This window comes from Harpia harpyja, chromosome Z (assembly GCF_026419915.1).
Source record: "Harpia harpyja isolate bHarHar1 chromosome Z, bHarHar1 primary haplotype, whole genome shotgun sequence".
Lineage (NCBI taxonomy): Eukaryota > Metazoa > Chordata > Aves > Accipitriformes > Accipitridae > Harpia > Harpia harpyja.
This window is the reverse complement of record NC_068969.1, coordinates 39329650-39345068: the sequence shown is the minus strand read 5'-3', so window position 1 is coordinate 39345068 and position 15419 is coordinate 39329650. Positions and strand designations below refer to the sequence as shown.

Below are 15419 nucleotides of genomic sequence, written 5' to 3'. Positions count from 1 at the left end.
CTACAAGTCACAGCCAGTGATACTCACCGCACTCAACTTCAGTAATCAGTGATACTTACCCCACTCAACTTCAGTAATTCAAGCAAATCATTCAGGGTCCCTCTATACGCTGCAGAGACAGTAACACTTCCAACTGACAATTCACCCTGCTTGCTTTAGAATGAAATGATATGTCTTTCTTTCTCTATTAACTGTACAGAAATCTAAGTCAAGTAATTGCAAAGAGATGAAACTGGCCCCACTAATAATGAGAGACTCCGAATACCGCCTTGTCCAAAAATCCAGCCATTTGCTTTGGAGCCTCAGCATCCAGTGCAAAAAATTCTAAAACTGACAGATATCCCCACAGTGGTTTTAGTGAGCTATAGATTTGGTCTAATTGTAATCACAGAAAGACTTCATAAACTTGAACCTGGTTATTACAATGATGTCTCATTCAGTAGCAAGAACAGAGCACATGATGCTGCACCATTATACTAACCATGAAGGCCAAAGGACAGGAGTGAATGTTGGCATGGTAGACACAGCAGTTCTCCCCGTTTGCATCTTTCCAGCTGGCAGGGCATTCATGCTCCTCACAGAATTCCTTCGCAGCAGTAGCATTGCTAGCCAAGCAGCAGAAAGAGAAACTTTTATACTCATTCCTCATTCCCCAAAACTGCAACAAGCACATGAAAGCCTGTTCTTTATCCTGCACAGAAAAATTAGCAGCAAAAACATATGCAGTGAAATAAACATAGTTACACCACTTCTTTCTCTTTTGTTTTGCTTCTGGTTGAAGCGCTTCTAGAGCAATGAAGCTTGCTGTCAACTGGATCACTGTCTACTGCCATGTGGTAGGGACTTCTGGCAGATACTATGCTGCAAGCAGGTACTCACCTCCACTTCTCTCCCCAGACTGACTTGATGACCAGATGGGATTACTTGGTACCACTATATCTGGCACAGAACAAGATACCATTACTCTACTTCCACTATCAGAAATATATGTCCCTGGCTACTTTTATTCTCAGTGTTTTCAATTATATACATTTATCTATGCAGGTGATTCATACATATCATTGAGCTCCAGTCTTTGCTCTACAATGCGAACAGCCAAGGAGAATAACTATATTGGACAATAATATCAGATACAATTCTGCAAACCAAAAATTTATAGCAAAAAGTGGACTTTATGAACAGACTGTTCTGCAAAACAAGGTGGGCCTTTTGAAATGTCATCCTTGAAAGACTAACGTAGTTACCTGGAAATGTGTGATGCAACACTTTTTCCCACTGTATCCTCAGTTACACTTTCAGTTGGTTATCACCCTAATAAACTTGGCTTTAAAATAAAATAATTTTCTGCAAACATGGTTTACTCAGTAGATACAGCCAGACGTAGTTGTAGCTTTTAGTTGAAATGTTATGCACTTGTGATGGATCTCTATAAAGCAATGCCAGAGCACCAGGATTTATTTTTCAGTTTGTTTTTAATGAAAGAAGAACTAGCCAGTAATGAGCAGATTTAAGACAGAAGACTGTATTATAAGAAATAAACACATACATGGGGGATCTGGTTGACACAGATTGTGTTAATGGCCAGATTTACAAAGGCATAGACATACTTGAAACTTGAGATAAGCAAATTTGTCAATCCCCAAGGCATCTAAACAGATAAAATATTAAAATCTATTTGCCTTTGACTCCATGCTGGGAGTTTAAAAAATACTTAAGCAAGCTGTTGCCTAATTCCATCACATATTTGTCCTTACGGCTGCTTTTTAAAATTTATCCTGTATTCTCTATTTTCTATTCAATATCTTCATCACGGCCTTCACCCGATTATGCTGACACCCATACTTTGACTTGCCAGCCTCAGCCATATTTGGGTCAGCCACTGTAAGCTTATGAGTCAACCAGATAGTCTTCTAGTTAAAATGAGGTGCAAATTTGATCCCTTTGAAAAACTGCTGCATAGATTTCTCTCTTTTAAAATATTTACCATCTGTTTCTGTGTGCAAGATATGTATGAGTACACAAAAAGCAGAATTTTCCAAATTCCTTACTGATGTAAGGCAGTGGGCCTCCCTGGTAAGACTAGAAAAACAGATTCATTTCCAAGCAGTGAAAAAAACTGCTTTATGGTTAAGTTCTTGGAACTATTACTAGCCATAAATTTCAGAAAATGTGATAAACAAATTTTGCAAAACTGTGTAACCACAGTACATAGATGATCAAAATCCAATATCAACTTTTTACCATTGCAAATTGATTATAGGTCATCTTTCAATATGAAAAAAAAATATCTCTGGATAACAGCTTTTACAATCTGAACTTTGCAATGTGAACACTCAGACTGGCAGAGAAAAATATGACGTTTTCCATAAACCTCTCTTACACTAACCAAGCACATCACAGAAAGTGGGGAAATACAGCTGCAACCTCTGTCCCAGACATTGCTGTATATGGATGGAGAACTGCTATGTACAGACAAAAGTGTAAAATCAGGGCTTATTAGCCTCTAAGTGATCTGGAGTTTATGGGTACCCATAAACATTCCATATTTAACCTCTGTTGTCTACAGTTATCTACACAATCTCTGAGTTGCTATATAAGCTTTTGGACTGATTTCAATCCCACAGAAATCAAAAGAAGTTCATCACTAAATTCAGTGGATTCAGGGTTGGGCCAGGCTCTTTTTCATATCCATGTTGTGCACTTCAAACACACTTATGATTAAAATGAGTATAAGACATAGTTAATTTGGGACTTGTGCTTAAACTTCAGTTGTAAATTCCTTGTGATGTTCAGAGTTGCACTGAGACAGTAATACAGGTACAGGATGATGTGCCCTATCCTTGGCCATGCGGGCAAGCATGCCATGATGGCTTATCTGAGAGCAAAGCCAATGCAGAGGGGAAAATGTCAGGGCAAACAGCACTAAAAAAGACCTAAAGAGATGCAAAGAATTAGCAAGGAGCCCCAGAATATGTGTTCCAATTATGTAACTGAAAATGTACATACAGAATCCCCATGTAATCATGACAATGAAAGCATTTTTATTGGAGTTAATACCTGTGAGAAAGGATTCCATTTTGCACTGCATATTGATAAAAGCTGTCTGAAGCAAAAACTGCATAGGTCACATTGAAGAATTCTCCACTCACAGCCTTTTCTGGAGGCCTTTGCACCCATGCCATCTCCAGGCCTAGAAACAACACAGTGATGGGCTAACACATTTGCTATACTTTTCTATTTTACAGATGCACACAAATGTAGAATTTTCTCTGTAGTGATTTTCATCAGTTGTTCCTATTGCTTTTTATGAGCCCAAAACAGTCATCCATTTTAGTGGCTGTATAGGTAAACACAAATGCACATTAACTGAACAATTCTGACACTCGCTTTAAAAAAAATCAAGCAATTGGAGAAATATGACAACGAATCTGGTCATCTTATCTGAAGTGTCTTTACTCCCAGTATAATGCAGTGCTGCTTGTCCTGATATATTTGTTTTCCTCTTTGATGAGGCAATAAACACTTCTCTTCATTCTTAGCTGCTTTCACTGTGGCATACCTCATTATGGAAGAAGAACAGACAACTCTAGCACACAAGAAATTCAGTCAAAACCCTTAACCTCATGAGACATGAATTATTTATACTAATATATTTACGAAAGCATTCTCATTTTGTAAAACCATACCACATCTAGAACAGAGGACAGTGGAAGGAGTGCTACTCAGACATGTGTCATTTTCCATTTCCACATTCTTATTGGGAAAGATGATTTATCCCAGTCATCTCTCTTGTCCCTGGGATACCATATTACCTGCTCTGAGGCTGGGAATGAAGTGACATAAGAGACGGGAGGTTTTTAATCCATATTCTTAAACAACACTATCAAAATCTTCCCACTCCATTCACCTATCTCTTTCCATACTGTTGGGTGAAGGTTTTAATTCTCGCCACATCAAATTACTTACATCATGCAAGTGTGTAGCTCTCAGTTTGTGAGGAAGTTTCAAATCCCTTATGCAGAGGATGGGTAAACCTGCCCTTCAAGAGAATCTCACTTTGTTGTTGGTTTTGTTCCATTTTAAACTCTTTTATTACTCTGGAGTTGTTTTTACAAATGTATTCTTCACTTGCACTGTTAGTGAAGCTGCTATTTTTTCCCCTAAATGTAATTACCTTTCAGATATAAAGAAGAAAATTATAAAATAACCTCTTGATTTCACATCTTCCTCAATAAATGCTAACACTATGAGAGAAACAACAACACAAAGATTTACAAAATGCTAGTGTGATTTGCCCTAAAAGGTAAGAGAGAGCTGAGCTTCAGAGAATGTGTGAGAATGAAGGGAAAAGGTCAGCATAAATTTGTTTAATTACTTTCTAATTCCCTTTAAGGTCTCACAAAAATAAACAAAACTCTTCTTTCAATGATAGATACTCCCACATCTAAATGCTTTGAAGATCTTGTGTTAAATCCACAGCAATCAGGCTACAGTATATGCCTCTTGCTTTGCTTTTAGCAATGCCCAGAAGATGACAAGGAAGAACCACAGAGAAAGGTAGGATAGAGCTTGGAGTTCATTCCAAACCTGTTTGTAAAGAATATATGTTAATTAAACAACCTCCTCATATTAATTTCCCTTGTATTCAGTTCACACTTTGATTATTAGCAAGAATAGCTTTAAACAAGTAATCTTTTCTGGTAAATAGTTGTTTCAATGTTAAAGTAATAGTAAATTCGTACAGGGATAAAAGTCTTAGTTGACAATCACCTAGATAATCTTTGAATTTCACTGTTCCAACAGAACTCTTTGGAAAATGTTTAATCGTAATATTGAGCTCAGGGTGTGACCCAGCAGTGTATTTCCTGGAGTGTTTTATCAGTATTAGTTTCACAGGTGTTCTTATTTTTCCTAAAAACCATATTGAAACACATTGTCTCTGGTCTTATCTTCTACAACAGAAACAAAAGTGTTGCTTTACGTCAGTCATTTATCAGTTACAGAGTCACAAAATCACAGAATAGTTGAAATTTGAAGGCACCTCTGGAAATCATTTGGTCCAACCCTTTGTTGCTCAAGGCAGGATCATGTAAAGCAGGTTGCTCTAGATCTTGTCTAGTAGGGTTTTGAAAATCTCCAAGGATGGAGAAACCACAACCTTTCTGGGCAACCTGTTCTACTGTTTGGTCACCGTTACAGTATAAAAGTTTTTTCTCATATTTAAATTGACTTTCTCATATTTCAGTTGCTCTTTAATTATTTTTAAATCTCAAAAAATCAATTTCCAACATAAATAATTATTCTATTTTTTATTATCTCATCATATAAATTCATTTGTGAAATTGACTGGAATAAGTGATTAAAGATCTTAGATTTTTTTTTAAGTATTTATGGAACACAGTTTTGAGCAAGGTGGAAAAGCATGACTTGTAGAATCAGTGATTTTGTTTACTGGCCGGAGTGTTTAAACACAGTCCACTTTTGAACTGATACTACAAAATTTCAGCAGTGACTCAATAAAATTTGCTGCAATGCAGAGCTGCCTGCATGCTTTGTTTCGATTAAGTTGCATTTGGTTTTCTAAAGAGAAATAAAATGTTTTCAGTTTCTTCCAGGACGAACGGATTCAGCTGTTGCTATTTCTTTAATCTTTCAGAACCAATGAATATTAGACAAATAATTGCTCTGAAGTATCTTTTGGTTGTTTTCTTTCACTTATTTCTCTAGAAAGAGACGTTGTCACCGATTCAGATGCTTTCCACCATGCATAACATTCATCATGAGTTAGGTATTATTCTGAGTACTTCAATTTTGGGGTTTCAACCATTCCCCAAGCAAGAGATGCTCTTTCTTGAGCAGCTTTAGGACTCACTCACCTCCACAGTCCAGCATGTTATACTCATCTGGTTTTTCCAGGGGCCAACAGTCATAGTCTTTGTTATCTAAATCATGCCACCCCTCCGCTAATATCACCTGCCAGAAAAAAAGCATATGAATAGACTCCAAAAAAGACAGTATGGGAACAAGGGAAGGATGAGTTCCTTCTCCGAAGTTTGTATTTCTTCTAAAGAAATCAAACCAAATGCAGAAACATAGCCTGGCATATATCACTCTCTTCAACTTCTGGAGAAAAAAATGACAGCTTCTGAGGGATATACAGACTCGATCAGTATATTATTTTGATCTACCCAGAAATTATCCATGAAACATTGAGGGGACTTAACTAATCTGTGTCTTGCAGAAGGTTTTCTCTACAAAGAGCAGGTGATTCTAGGACCATATGCAGAGAGACATTTGATTTAAAGATTTTTTTTGTTTGCGTTTAAAATGGCACCCCCCTTGCTCCAAACTGCTGTTTCTTTTAATCTTTTACACCTAAACTCTTTGAAAGAGTAGGTTTTTGCTATACTTTTAATAACACAATACAACTGTTAATTATATAAATGTTAATATATAATTATAGGTAATACTAAGACTGCATAAGACTATTACAGGTAGAATACAGCATCAGAATAGCTTAATTACTTATCACAGTATGCATGGAATAAGATAAAATTATACAACTGATTTTTCCAATATATTCTTCTATTACTCGTTTTCTACGTTACTAAAATAACATTCAATGATTGCCTCGTATAAACAGCTGTTTCACTGCAATAAGCCATATACAGTTCTTTCCGTATGCACAGACCACAGGAATAAGTTCAGGTAAGCAGATCTATGTAGTTTACTCACCAATAAACTGAGGAGGCTTCGGAGCCCTAAGGCTGGTGTTTTGACAGCTCTCATGCTCCCTAACATGCACCCAGCTCATCAAGTGTCAGGGCTGCTTCTGATGTTGCTGTTGCTACTGAATTACATGCCCTTGCCTAAGAAGGGGGGTTGCTAGGCAAGCTGAACCTGGCAACTACAGCTGCTGCAGCTGTTCTGCCTCCTCCTTCCCTCTTCCCCCCTACCCCACTTCTTCTTGGTGCAAGGTGGAAACATCCCTATGCGCCTCTGCTGAACCTCTCTGAAAAATCATCACTTGTCTTAGGGGCAGCCCTGCTCTCAGACCATTGAATTTTGTGCCCCTGTCAGCTCAAAGCTGGAAAAGCGACAGGAGGATTCCATTTCATTGCCTTGTCAAGCTTGAGCAGCATCTGATCCTTAGGCAGTTGAATCGATACTGTGGAAATAAACACAGAGACATGGCTGGGCCTGGGGGAGGAGAAGTGTATAAACTCCAAGGCAAGAAACGGTCACCTATGTAAGATAACCTTAGAGCCTGGACTAGGTGATCTCCTGACATTCCTTCTGACTTGAATTGTATTAGACCCTATGACTTCAATTTCTCAGTCCCTGGAGGTGTAGGACAACTTCTGCCTGAGAAGTGTCCTGCTACGTACACAGGTGAAACAGACCTCTGCCTAGCCGTGCTGGTACAATAAAGACATAGATGTGTCCATGACTATGTTTGCTGAAGTCACTGCCAACACAGAACTTCAGTTGTGATTCAGGTCTCCTGAATATTTCCCTGTGTTTTCTCTGGAATGCTGGCTCTCAGCCCAAACTGACATTAAGAATCTTCATCAAAATGCTTGGACTTCACTATTTATTGCATCAAAATCGCAGGAAAAAAATGCAATGTGTGCCCAGTTCATCTTGAAAGGGGTTGTAAATCAATTAAAAAATCTGTTTGGATTCACTCATAAAAGAGATACTTGTATAAACTAATACAAACATTTTAGGTTGGAATTTTATGTTTCTAGTGAAAACCTAAACCTCATTTGTGTTATGTCTTCCTGTGCTTCACTATGACCATTTCACCCAAATCATAGGTTTCAATATGTGGAAGCCTTTACCGTATTTCAGCTTGGCTACATGGCAGAAGGAGAAGAGAAAAAAATGCCTTTTTTTGGCTGGCATTGTCTGCTTAGAAGAATGCTACACATACTAACATCTTGGAGAGGTTTTACTGGTGATTTGTTTTAGGATATCTTGTGCTCAATGAGGAATTTGCTGGCAGGGAAGGTAAGGATTACAACTTGTTAGACCCTACAGCAGCCAAAAGAATACCAGACTGATCCTATTTTCTTTAACAGGACTGTCAAATATTCACATGACATTAATATCATGATTCAAAGACTGTAAAGATCATACATTACATTTATAGTTACTTGTCTATCACCAAGTTCAGAATTCCTGGAGAGTGGCCATGTACAAGAAGCTGGCCTGGAAATCCTGAATTAAAGATGGATGGATCGGAATGGCTGGTGTTTATCTGATTTAACAATCTATCCCAGCTATTTGAGAAGCACATTACCACCTCTGCATTTAAGCACTGGAAATTTTAAAAAGAAAACCAATGAGGACTATTTTGCAATATAAATATATGAACCTCAGTAAAAAGAAAGGATTGAGAGCTTAGTGAGTAATACATTCTTCAGGTCTATCTACAACGCTCTGTATATAAAGGAAATCAGAAACAGATCTGAATAAAGTGTGATGATAATCTCAAACCTAATAATCTTTACTTACATTTGCTTCTTTTTCTCTCTGTAAGTTATACACAGTCACAGAATTTGCATTACCATACATCGTACTACAAATGAGTTTATTAACACAGTCAGACCCAGTCTAGCATAGATGAACTGAATTCTGCCTACTGCCACTTGACTGGCTTAGTGCAATAACAGTTCTTTGGCTTCTTCTCTTAGAAGGATCTCTTCATCTGAAGAAAAAAACCTCGTAATTTCTACTGATTGAAATGAGGCTTATCAAATAACTTTATGTTTACAGATTTATTTCTGTTGTGTTGGCTGTGCTTAGACAGTCCCTTAAGCTACACCGTTTCTATTTCATTCGTTAACTCAGTAATAACGTCTACTACAAATCAGAGAGAAAATAAAGATATTTCAAAGTTTTATGAGCAATATCACTGTAGATATTAGTAAAACCATGCTTTTTCATTAATGTTTTGATAATAATAACTAAAATATAAATAGGCAACATTTGTAGAAAAAAATAGCAATGGTTAAAATATTGCTCCATAAGACTTGCTAATTATGTGCTTTCAAGTATTTTAGGAAAGCAATTTCCAGCAATATAATGAAATAAAAATAACTGTGATGAAAGCTTCAAATATCCTTGACAATATTTATTTATTCTGGCATTCAGAACTTCCAGATGGTTCTTGTCTTGATAACAAGCTGAAGTTCAAATAGAGATGTCAAACTACTTCATTTTTAAATAGGTTATATTTTCTAGCAAGACACTTTTTCAACATTTACTTTCAACAAAAAACAATCTCAGAAATCATTGCCAGGGCTCATTTGACATTTCAAAATGATGGAATTACAAAGATACCATTTATCTGAACTATGCTGTCATTTGTGAAATCAGTAGTTTGTCCTGGTTTCAGCTGGGATAGAGTTAACTGTCTTCCTAGTAGCTGGTACAGTGCTATGTTTTGAGTTCAGTATGCGAAGAATGTTGATAACACTGATGTTCTCAGTTGTTGCTCAGTAGTGTTTAGACTAATGTCAAGGATTTTTCAGCTTCTCATGCCCAGCCAGTGAGAAAGCTGGAGGGGCACAAGAAGTTGGCACAGGACACAGCCAGGGCACCTGACCCAAACTGGCCAACGGGGTATTCCATACCATGTGACGTCCCATCTAGTATAGGAACGGGGAAGTGGGGGCAGGGATTCGCCGCTCGGGGACTGGCGGGGTGTCGGTCAGCGGGTGGTGAGCAATTGCACTGCGCATCATTTGTACATTCCAATCCTTTCATTATCGCTGTTGTCATTTTATTAGTGTTATCATTATCATTATTAGTTTCTTCTTTTTCTGTTCTATTAAACCGTTCTTATCTCAACCCACGGGTTTTGCTTCTTTTCCTGATTTTCTCCCCCATCCCACTGGGTGGGGGGGAGTGAGTGAGCGGCTGCGTGGTGTTTAGTTGCTGGCTGGGGTTAAACCACGACATAGTTAAAACTTAAGTTCTTGAAATATAAACTATCCTGCACGTGGGTTGGCATCCTGCTCAATGCTACACTGCTCCATGCTCCTAGCATCTAAAGGGATGTAAGATTATCTATCTTATTCTCATTTTATAGTGTTAGCTCCAATAAAAAGCATTTTAAATGACAGAGAGTCTGAGTGCCTTACTTACTGGGATCATAACCGACCAGCAAAGCTTTCTATAGTCACCGTGTTTGCAGAGGTGGTGAGCAGGCATGGCCAGCGCACTCTGACACTCCCCTCTAGTGGTTTCATTGCAGAACAACAGCAGAGAGATTCTCCCCTGTGCGCAGTTTGGTTTAAGGATAGTCTTCTCTTGATGCACAAGCTGCCACAAATAGAGTGCTTGCGAGCAGTGTAGCAGAGAACCTGCCTGACCTCAGGTTCTCACCTGGGGGTTTGGTGGCAGCAGCTGGTGGCCTTCTACCCCTCCCCTTCCCACAGCAGAGTGATGCACTGGACTGCCACGAGAAATTCCCAGGGCTCTGGTATATGGCCATGTTACCACAGCACAGCAAGTGATCACACCTCCACTGGGTCGCTGTAACCATTTGTTTCTGCATTTTTAGCCTGCAGAAAGTGCTTTGCTGTCCTGCATAGAGCCCCACGGACAAAGGATGTTGATCTTGTCTTGTAACTCCACACTGACACAAGCAAGCATATGTATCAAAAGAGGCCTTCCAGTGTGAGCTTCTTGTGTGCTCTCCCTGTGGTGCTGGTACTCCAAGCTTTCTGTTGCTTATGAGATGAACTGGACAATTGGATCAAAAATCTGATCCAGTTACAACTGCTCTTTTTTAAAATTATTATTATTATGCTGCATTAGTTTTAACTAGGTCACTGGTTTTTTCCTCCCACCCTTTGCCTATTCTCACCTGTTCTAGGTGCAAACTCTTATTCAAGTAACACACACGTGTGTTCATGTGGTTCAGTGAGACTCAGACCTCAGCTGAGCCTGGATTAGCAAGATCAAAAAGCAACATCTGATTTTCTCCAGAATTCTTGGTAATTAAAAGACTAAACATTGTTGTAAGTTTTGTAGTAGTTCAGTAGCTTCAGAAGTACTGAGTGCCCTCAATTTGCTGAGAGTGCTGAAGAGGCAACAGCTGTGGGTCCGGTGAAATGCTGGAGAGCAGTAAGCAAGCTCCTGAGCTTTGCACCCATGCCATCCCTTAACTTCGTTGTCTCTCTCCATTTCTTTCACACACTCTCCCAAATATGAGAAGTTTGAGAGAATTCCAAAGCAAGAGGCCTTGGGCTAAAAGAATAGTAAGCATAAAATAAAAAAAGAAGTAGTGACATATTTGTTGCTAAAGATCTGAAAGGTTAATGTTAGGTGGTTAATCTTTGATGACAGTTTAACTCAACTGCAGCAGAAGGAGCAGTTACATAGTTTACACAAAGGAACAGAGCTGGGAGGCAGTATGAAAGCATGACACACCAGAGAAAGAGTTTTGTAAAAAGGTAATTAGGGACATTGAAAACTACAGCTAAGTAGTTTAAGTAGAAGATAACTGCTTCTGATGTTATACACAAACTCACAGAAACCTCAAAAATGCAAATGGTATTAATTAGTAAGGTGGCAGATAGTCTTCACTAGACTCTCAAGTTACTGCAAATGCTGAACAAATTTATGCTTTTATAGATGAATTCCTTAGGTCCACTCTAGTTCATGGGGCATCACAGGAAGGCTTGTTCTGTTGCTGTACTTTGGGTTTGATCTGCAGCACTAAATAAGATTAAATGTTTAATTAATTTGAAAAATGTTATAAAATCTATCAAAACTTGAAACTAAAAGTATCATGTATACTCCCTGCAGGATGTATGAAGACTTTCATCTGGGATATGTCACAGACTTGAAGAAGAAATATTTCTCTTTAAAAATATGCACTATTCTCTGTTTAGAGAATTGACCAGTACATGAGCTGTTGTGGAAGAAAATCAACATTCCAGGATTTTCGTCACGTAAAGCAATCTGTAATTTTTCTTCTTCTAAAGAGAACGTGGAAAGAATGACGACATCTGGAATTTTGCAAGGAGAATAGTCACAGCTAGAAAACTAATGGGTTACAGTGATTACCTCTCTAGCTGAAAATGCTGTTGGTCTTAATAATTTGATATAACATATGACTGAAAACCCCTAAAGAGACTGGATAAAAAAAAAATGAACTCACAGTTCCTAGAGAAGCCAACAGGAATGTCACTTTCAAAGTGATCCAGGTTAAGCTTTAGAAAATCCTAGCCTAAGTACATAACTTAAAATATTTCTGCATCAAGGGGTTTGCTTGAATAAACCATTGGGTTTCTGTTACTATAATGCAGGATGTCAATGCTGTAGTTGTTCAAAGGGCATTCAGCAAGTCTGAGAATGTGAGAATGAATTTCAGTTTGATAGGATGGCTGTCTGAGAGGCTTAAGAAGAGCTGGTCCCAATTCAGCACAGAATAATTTGAGTTTTCTGTTTGGGAAGAAACTGAGCAGAACATCACTGGTGTTCTCAAATGCCTCCCATCTTTCAGTCCTCCCACACAGGCAGAAATGTTATAGATGTCTGCAGTGCTTAGGAACAGCAAACTTGGCTGCTCTTAAGATCTGCTGTGGAGGATGTGGGTGTCAGTTACAGATGGCAGCTGAGGGACATTTCTGTTCTAACCTGCAACATGCTCCTGCGATCCATTGGTCACTCCACTGGTTGTAGCAGCATTCAATTAAAATCTGCATTTTGCTTTAATGGGTTTTTCCTCTCCTTCTCACTTCTCACTGCATGACTAATTTATGTTTTCAGAATTCTTGAATTATTTTCTGTCTATATTTTTATGCACATTAGCACTGCACGTTTATTGTCATTGCACACACCCTTTCTCACCCCTTCCCCCCTCCCAAAAGACACCCTCATAACCCATAATTGCTTACACATTTCTAGGGTCTCATGCGATCAGGAATTCCTAAGAGACCGCTGAGAACTCACTGAGACAGGGGGTCTCTTGGCCTTTTGTAACTGAAGGATCATTTAGCGTTTTGGATCATCTCTTTGGACCAGCCCCAAAATGAAACAGAGGTCCAAACTATTTCCTTTCTTCCAGTCATGATCATTACTGCATATATCAGGCTAGAGAGTTGTTTTCCTAACCTGTTTTTAATGACCTTCAGTAGTGGAGTCTCTAGCCGTTCCTTTGTGGTGTATGTAGTACAAGCTTCAGTACTGTTCCCTGTTAAAAAGTTTTCTCTATGGTCCCACCTCCTTCTATCTTGCTACAATTTCACCTCAGTACTTATGCCAGCTACACAGAGAACAGTTAGGATGTTCTGTATACTTTTTACATGCTTGAAGTCTTTAGGATTCTGGCTTCTGCCAGTTACTATGCATCAAGATGCCTTACACAAACGTATTCTCACATTTCTTTACAGGGAAAAAGGATTATCCTCGTTTCAGCAACATAATACAGGAATAAAGAGTGATTAAAGAAAATGAGTAAGTCCAAGTAGAACAGATATTTCAGCAGTAGGAGCACTTTCTCCTTGGATCTTTGGATGCAAAGAAGTGATCTCAAGTGTAGCCCAGGATCATAATCAAGAGACCACTGTCACACTGCAATTAAAATAAATGTCACTTTTCCAGAAAGAAGTGGAAAACAGCCTTTGTTTAACATCCCAGTCTTTCTATTGCTGATGGAGGCTTTGTCTCAATGAGCTTTTTAAATCTGTGCCTCAAGTGGAGTGAACTTTGTAAATGTCCAGTTTGGCATAATGCCCTTTCGCAGACTGTTTTGTGACTGACTAGTTGTCAGAACTAGTCTAGTGGGAGAAGCTGAGGATTTTCAGATGCTACTGAACCTGAAAAGATTTCTCTGCCATTCAGGATTCTCTATTCTTCGGTACATTACTTTCTCTGCTGAAGTCAGACATGCCTTCCTTCTGTCAGAAAACAGTGGGCAGCCAGCAACTTCTTTTCCTGTCATGTTTAGCATCCAAACAAAGATCAATCTACCATTTGCACTGTAGCTTTGACACAAGAAACAGTGGCTCAAATGCTGACAGAGAAGAAGAGACAGAAAAGAAAACTGGTTTGAATTTGAAACCGAAATACCTGATCTGACTTACCTGTTGGGATAAAATAACGTATCCTTTTGTAGCCACCTGCGGCTATCACCTGATTTAGGGCTCAGCCTCACTTTGACTGAAATCCCTGGCACATGTCTTTGCTTTTTCCAATGATATGCTAGTCCCAGAATGGAGAGCTTGAGAAGACACTCAAAAGGTATATGTAGGCATAATAAGTCAGTATTTATAAAGATGATTTTTATTTTCCATTATTTCACTTTTGTATTGCCTAGGGCTACTAACTAATTAGCTTTTTCTTCTGTCTTTTGATATTTCTCTCCCTTCAGAGAGCACACTCCAGAGTGCTATCCTTAACAGCTTCTAGTGCAGCCTGGTTATCAAGAAGTGTCAGTATGATTCTGCCATGAAGTATTTCATTGCTCTGCTCTGACAAATATTAGTTAGGAGTTCAGGTGTGCCTTCTCATCTTGCACTTCCCTCCAGACCCCTCACTTCTCTTATAATGTAATTCCTATTAATAATTTCTTGGGGTTTAAACTTCCAAAAGGAGGGGATTCTTAAAGGCATAAATAGCAGCCAGAAGCCTGATGCTCACTGAGTCTCCCAATGCTTTACTGCCACTTACTTCTTGGAAAAATCTCTATTTTTTTGTGTAAGTATGTGTACAGTGAGTAAGAAAAGGAAACACTCATCATCCTGACACAGGCTATCAGAACCCTGACCATACCCCTCTCTCCTGGAAGCTATGCTGCCTGGTCTCAGGGCCAACACTGATAGTGCAGCTCTCCAGCCTTGAAGCTATGTGAGGGAGAGCTGCCTGAGCAGCCCTTGCAGGGGCTCTCCACCTTTCTCTAGCAGCTGCTTTTAGGCTGGGCTCTCACACTTGCTTTCTGCCAGAGCTACATTGCACCTATGCCCATACCTGGCCAGGTATCCTGTTGATCTGAATCCTGACTGTGACACATGGATTTGACTTCCTGGCTTGACCTTGGACTTGTCTCATCACCATGGACTTGTCTCTCAATCCCTACTTTTGGCTGACACTGTTTACTATCTCCAGACCTGTCATGCTTGTCCTCTTCAGGCACTGTGGACCTGGGCCCTGTTTGGGGTGACACTGCTCTTCCTGTCTTGCTGTCAGCCTGGATCTCCTTCCCTTCTGGAGCACTCTGTCCTTGTGCTCTCTGACAAGGACACCTCAGCTGTAATGCTGCGGTGAAAAAAAAAAGAAAAAAAAAAATGTTCAGGAGGAAAATGTAAATGCTTTGCTCCAAACCACGTAGAGATACCTCTCTACAGCATCTTTTGCTAAACTGTTTCTAATTCCAAGTATGAATTACTGTAAAGAAGTTG

General features: G+C 39.1%; 1 protein-coding gene across 1 annotated transcript in view; it reads right to left on the bottom strand.

Annotated features, from left to right (window-relative positions):
- LOC128137353 (atrial natriuretic peptide receptor 2-like) overlaps positions 1 to 6827 on the bottom strand; it is a 35252-nt gene extending 28425 nt beyond the window's left edge. The window contains 4 exon segments of the mRNA XM_052778210.1: positions 482 to 605; positions 3058 to 3190; positions 5877 to 5973; positions 6736 to 6827. Coding sequence (XP_052634170.1) covers positions 482 to 605; positions 3058 to 3190; positions 5877 to 5973; positions 6736 to 6801 — 420 coding nt within the window. The 5' untranslated portion in view covers positions 6802 to 6827.
- Positions 6828 to 15419: the final 8592 nt, after the last annotated feature.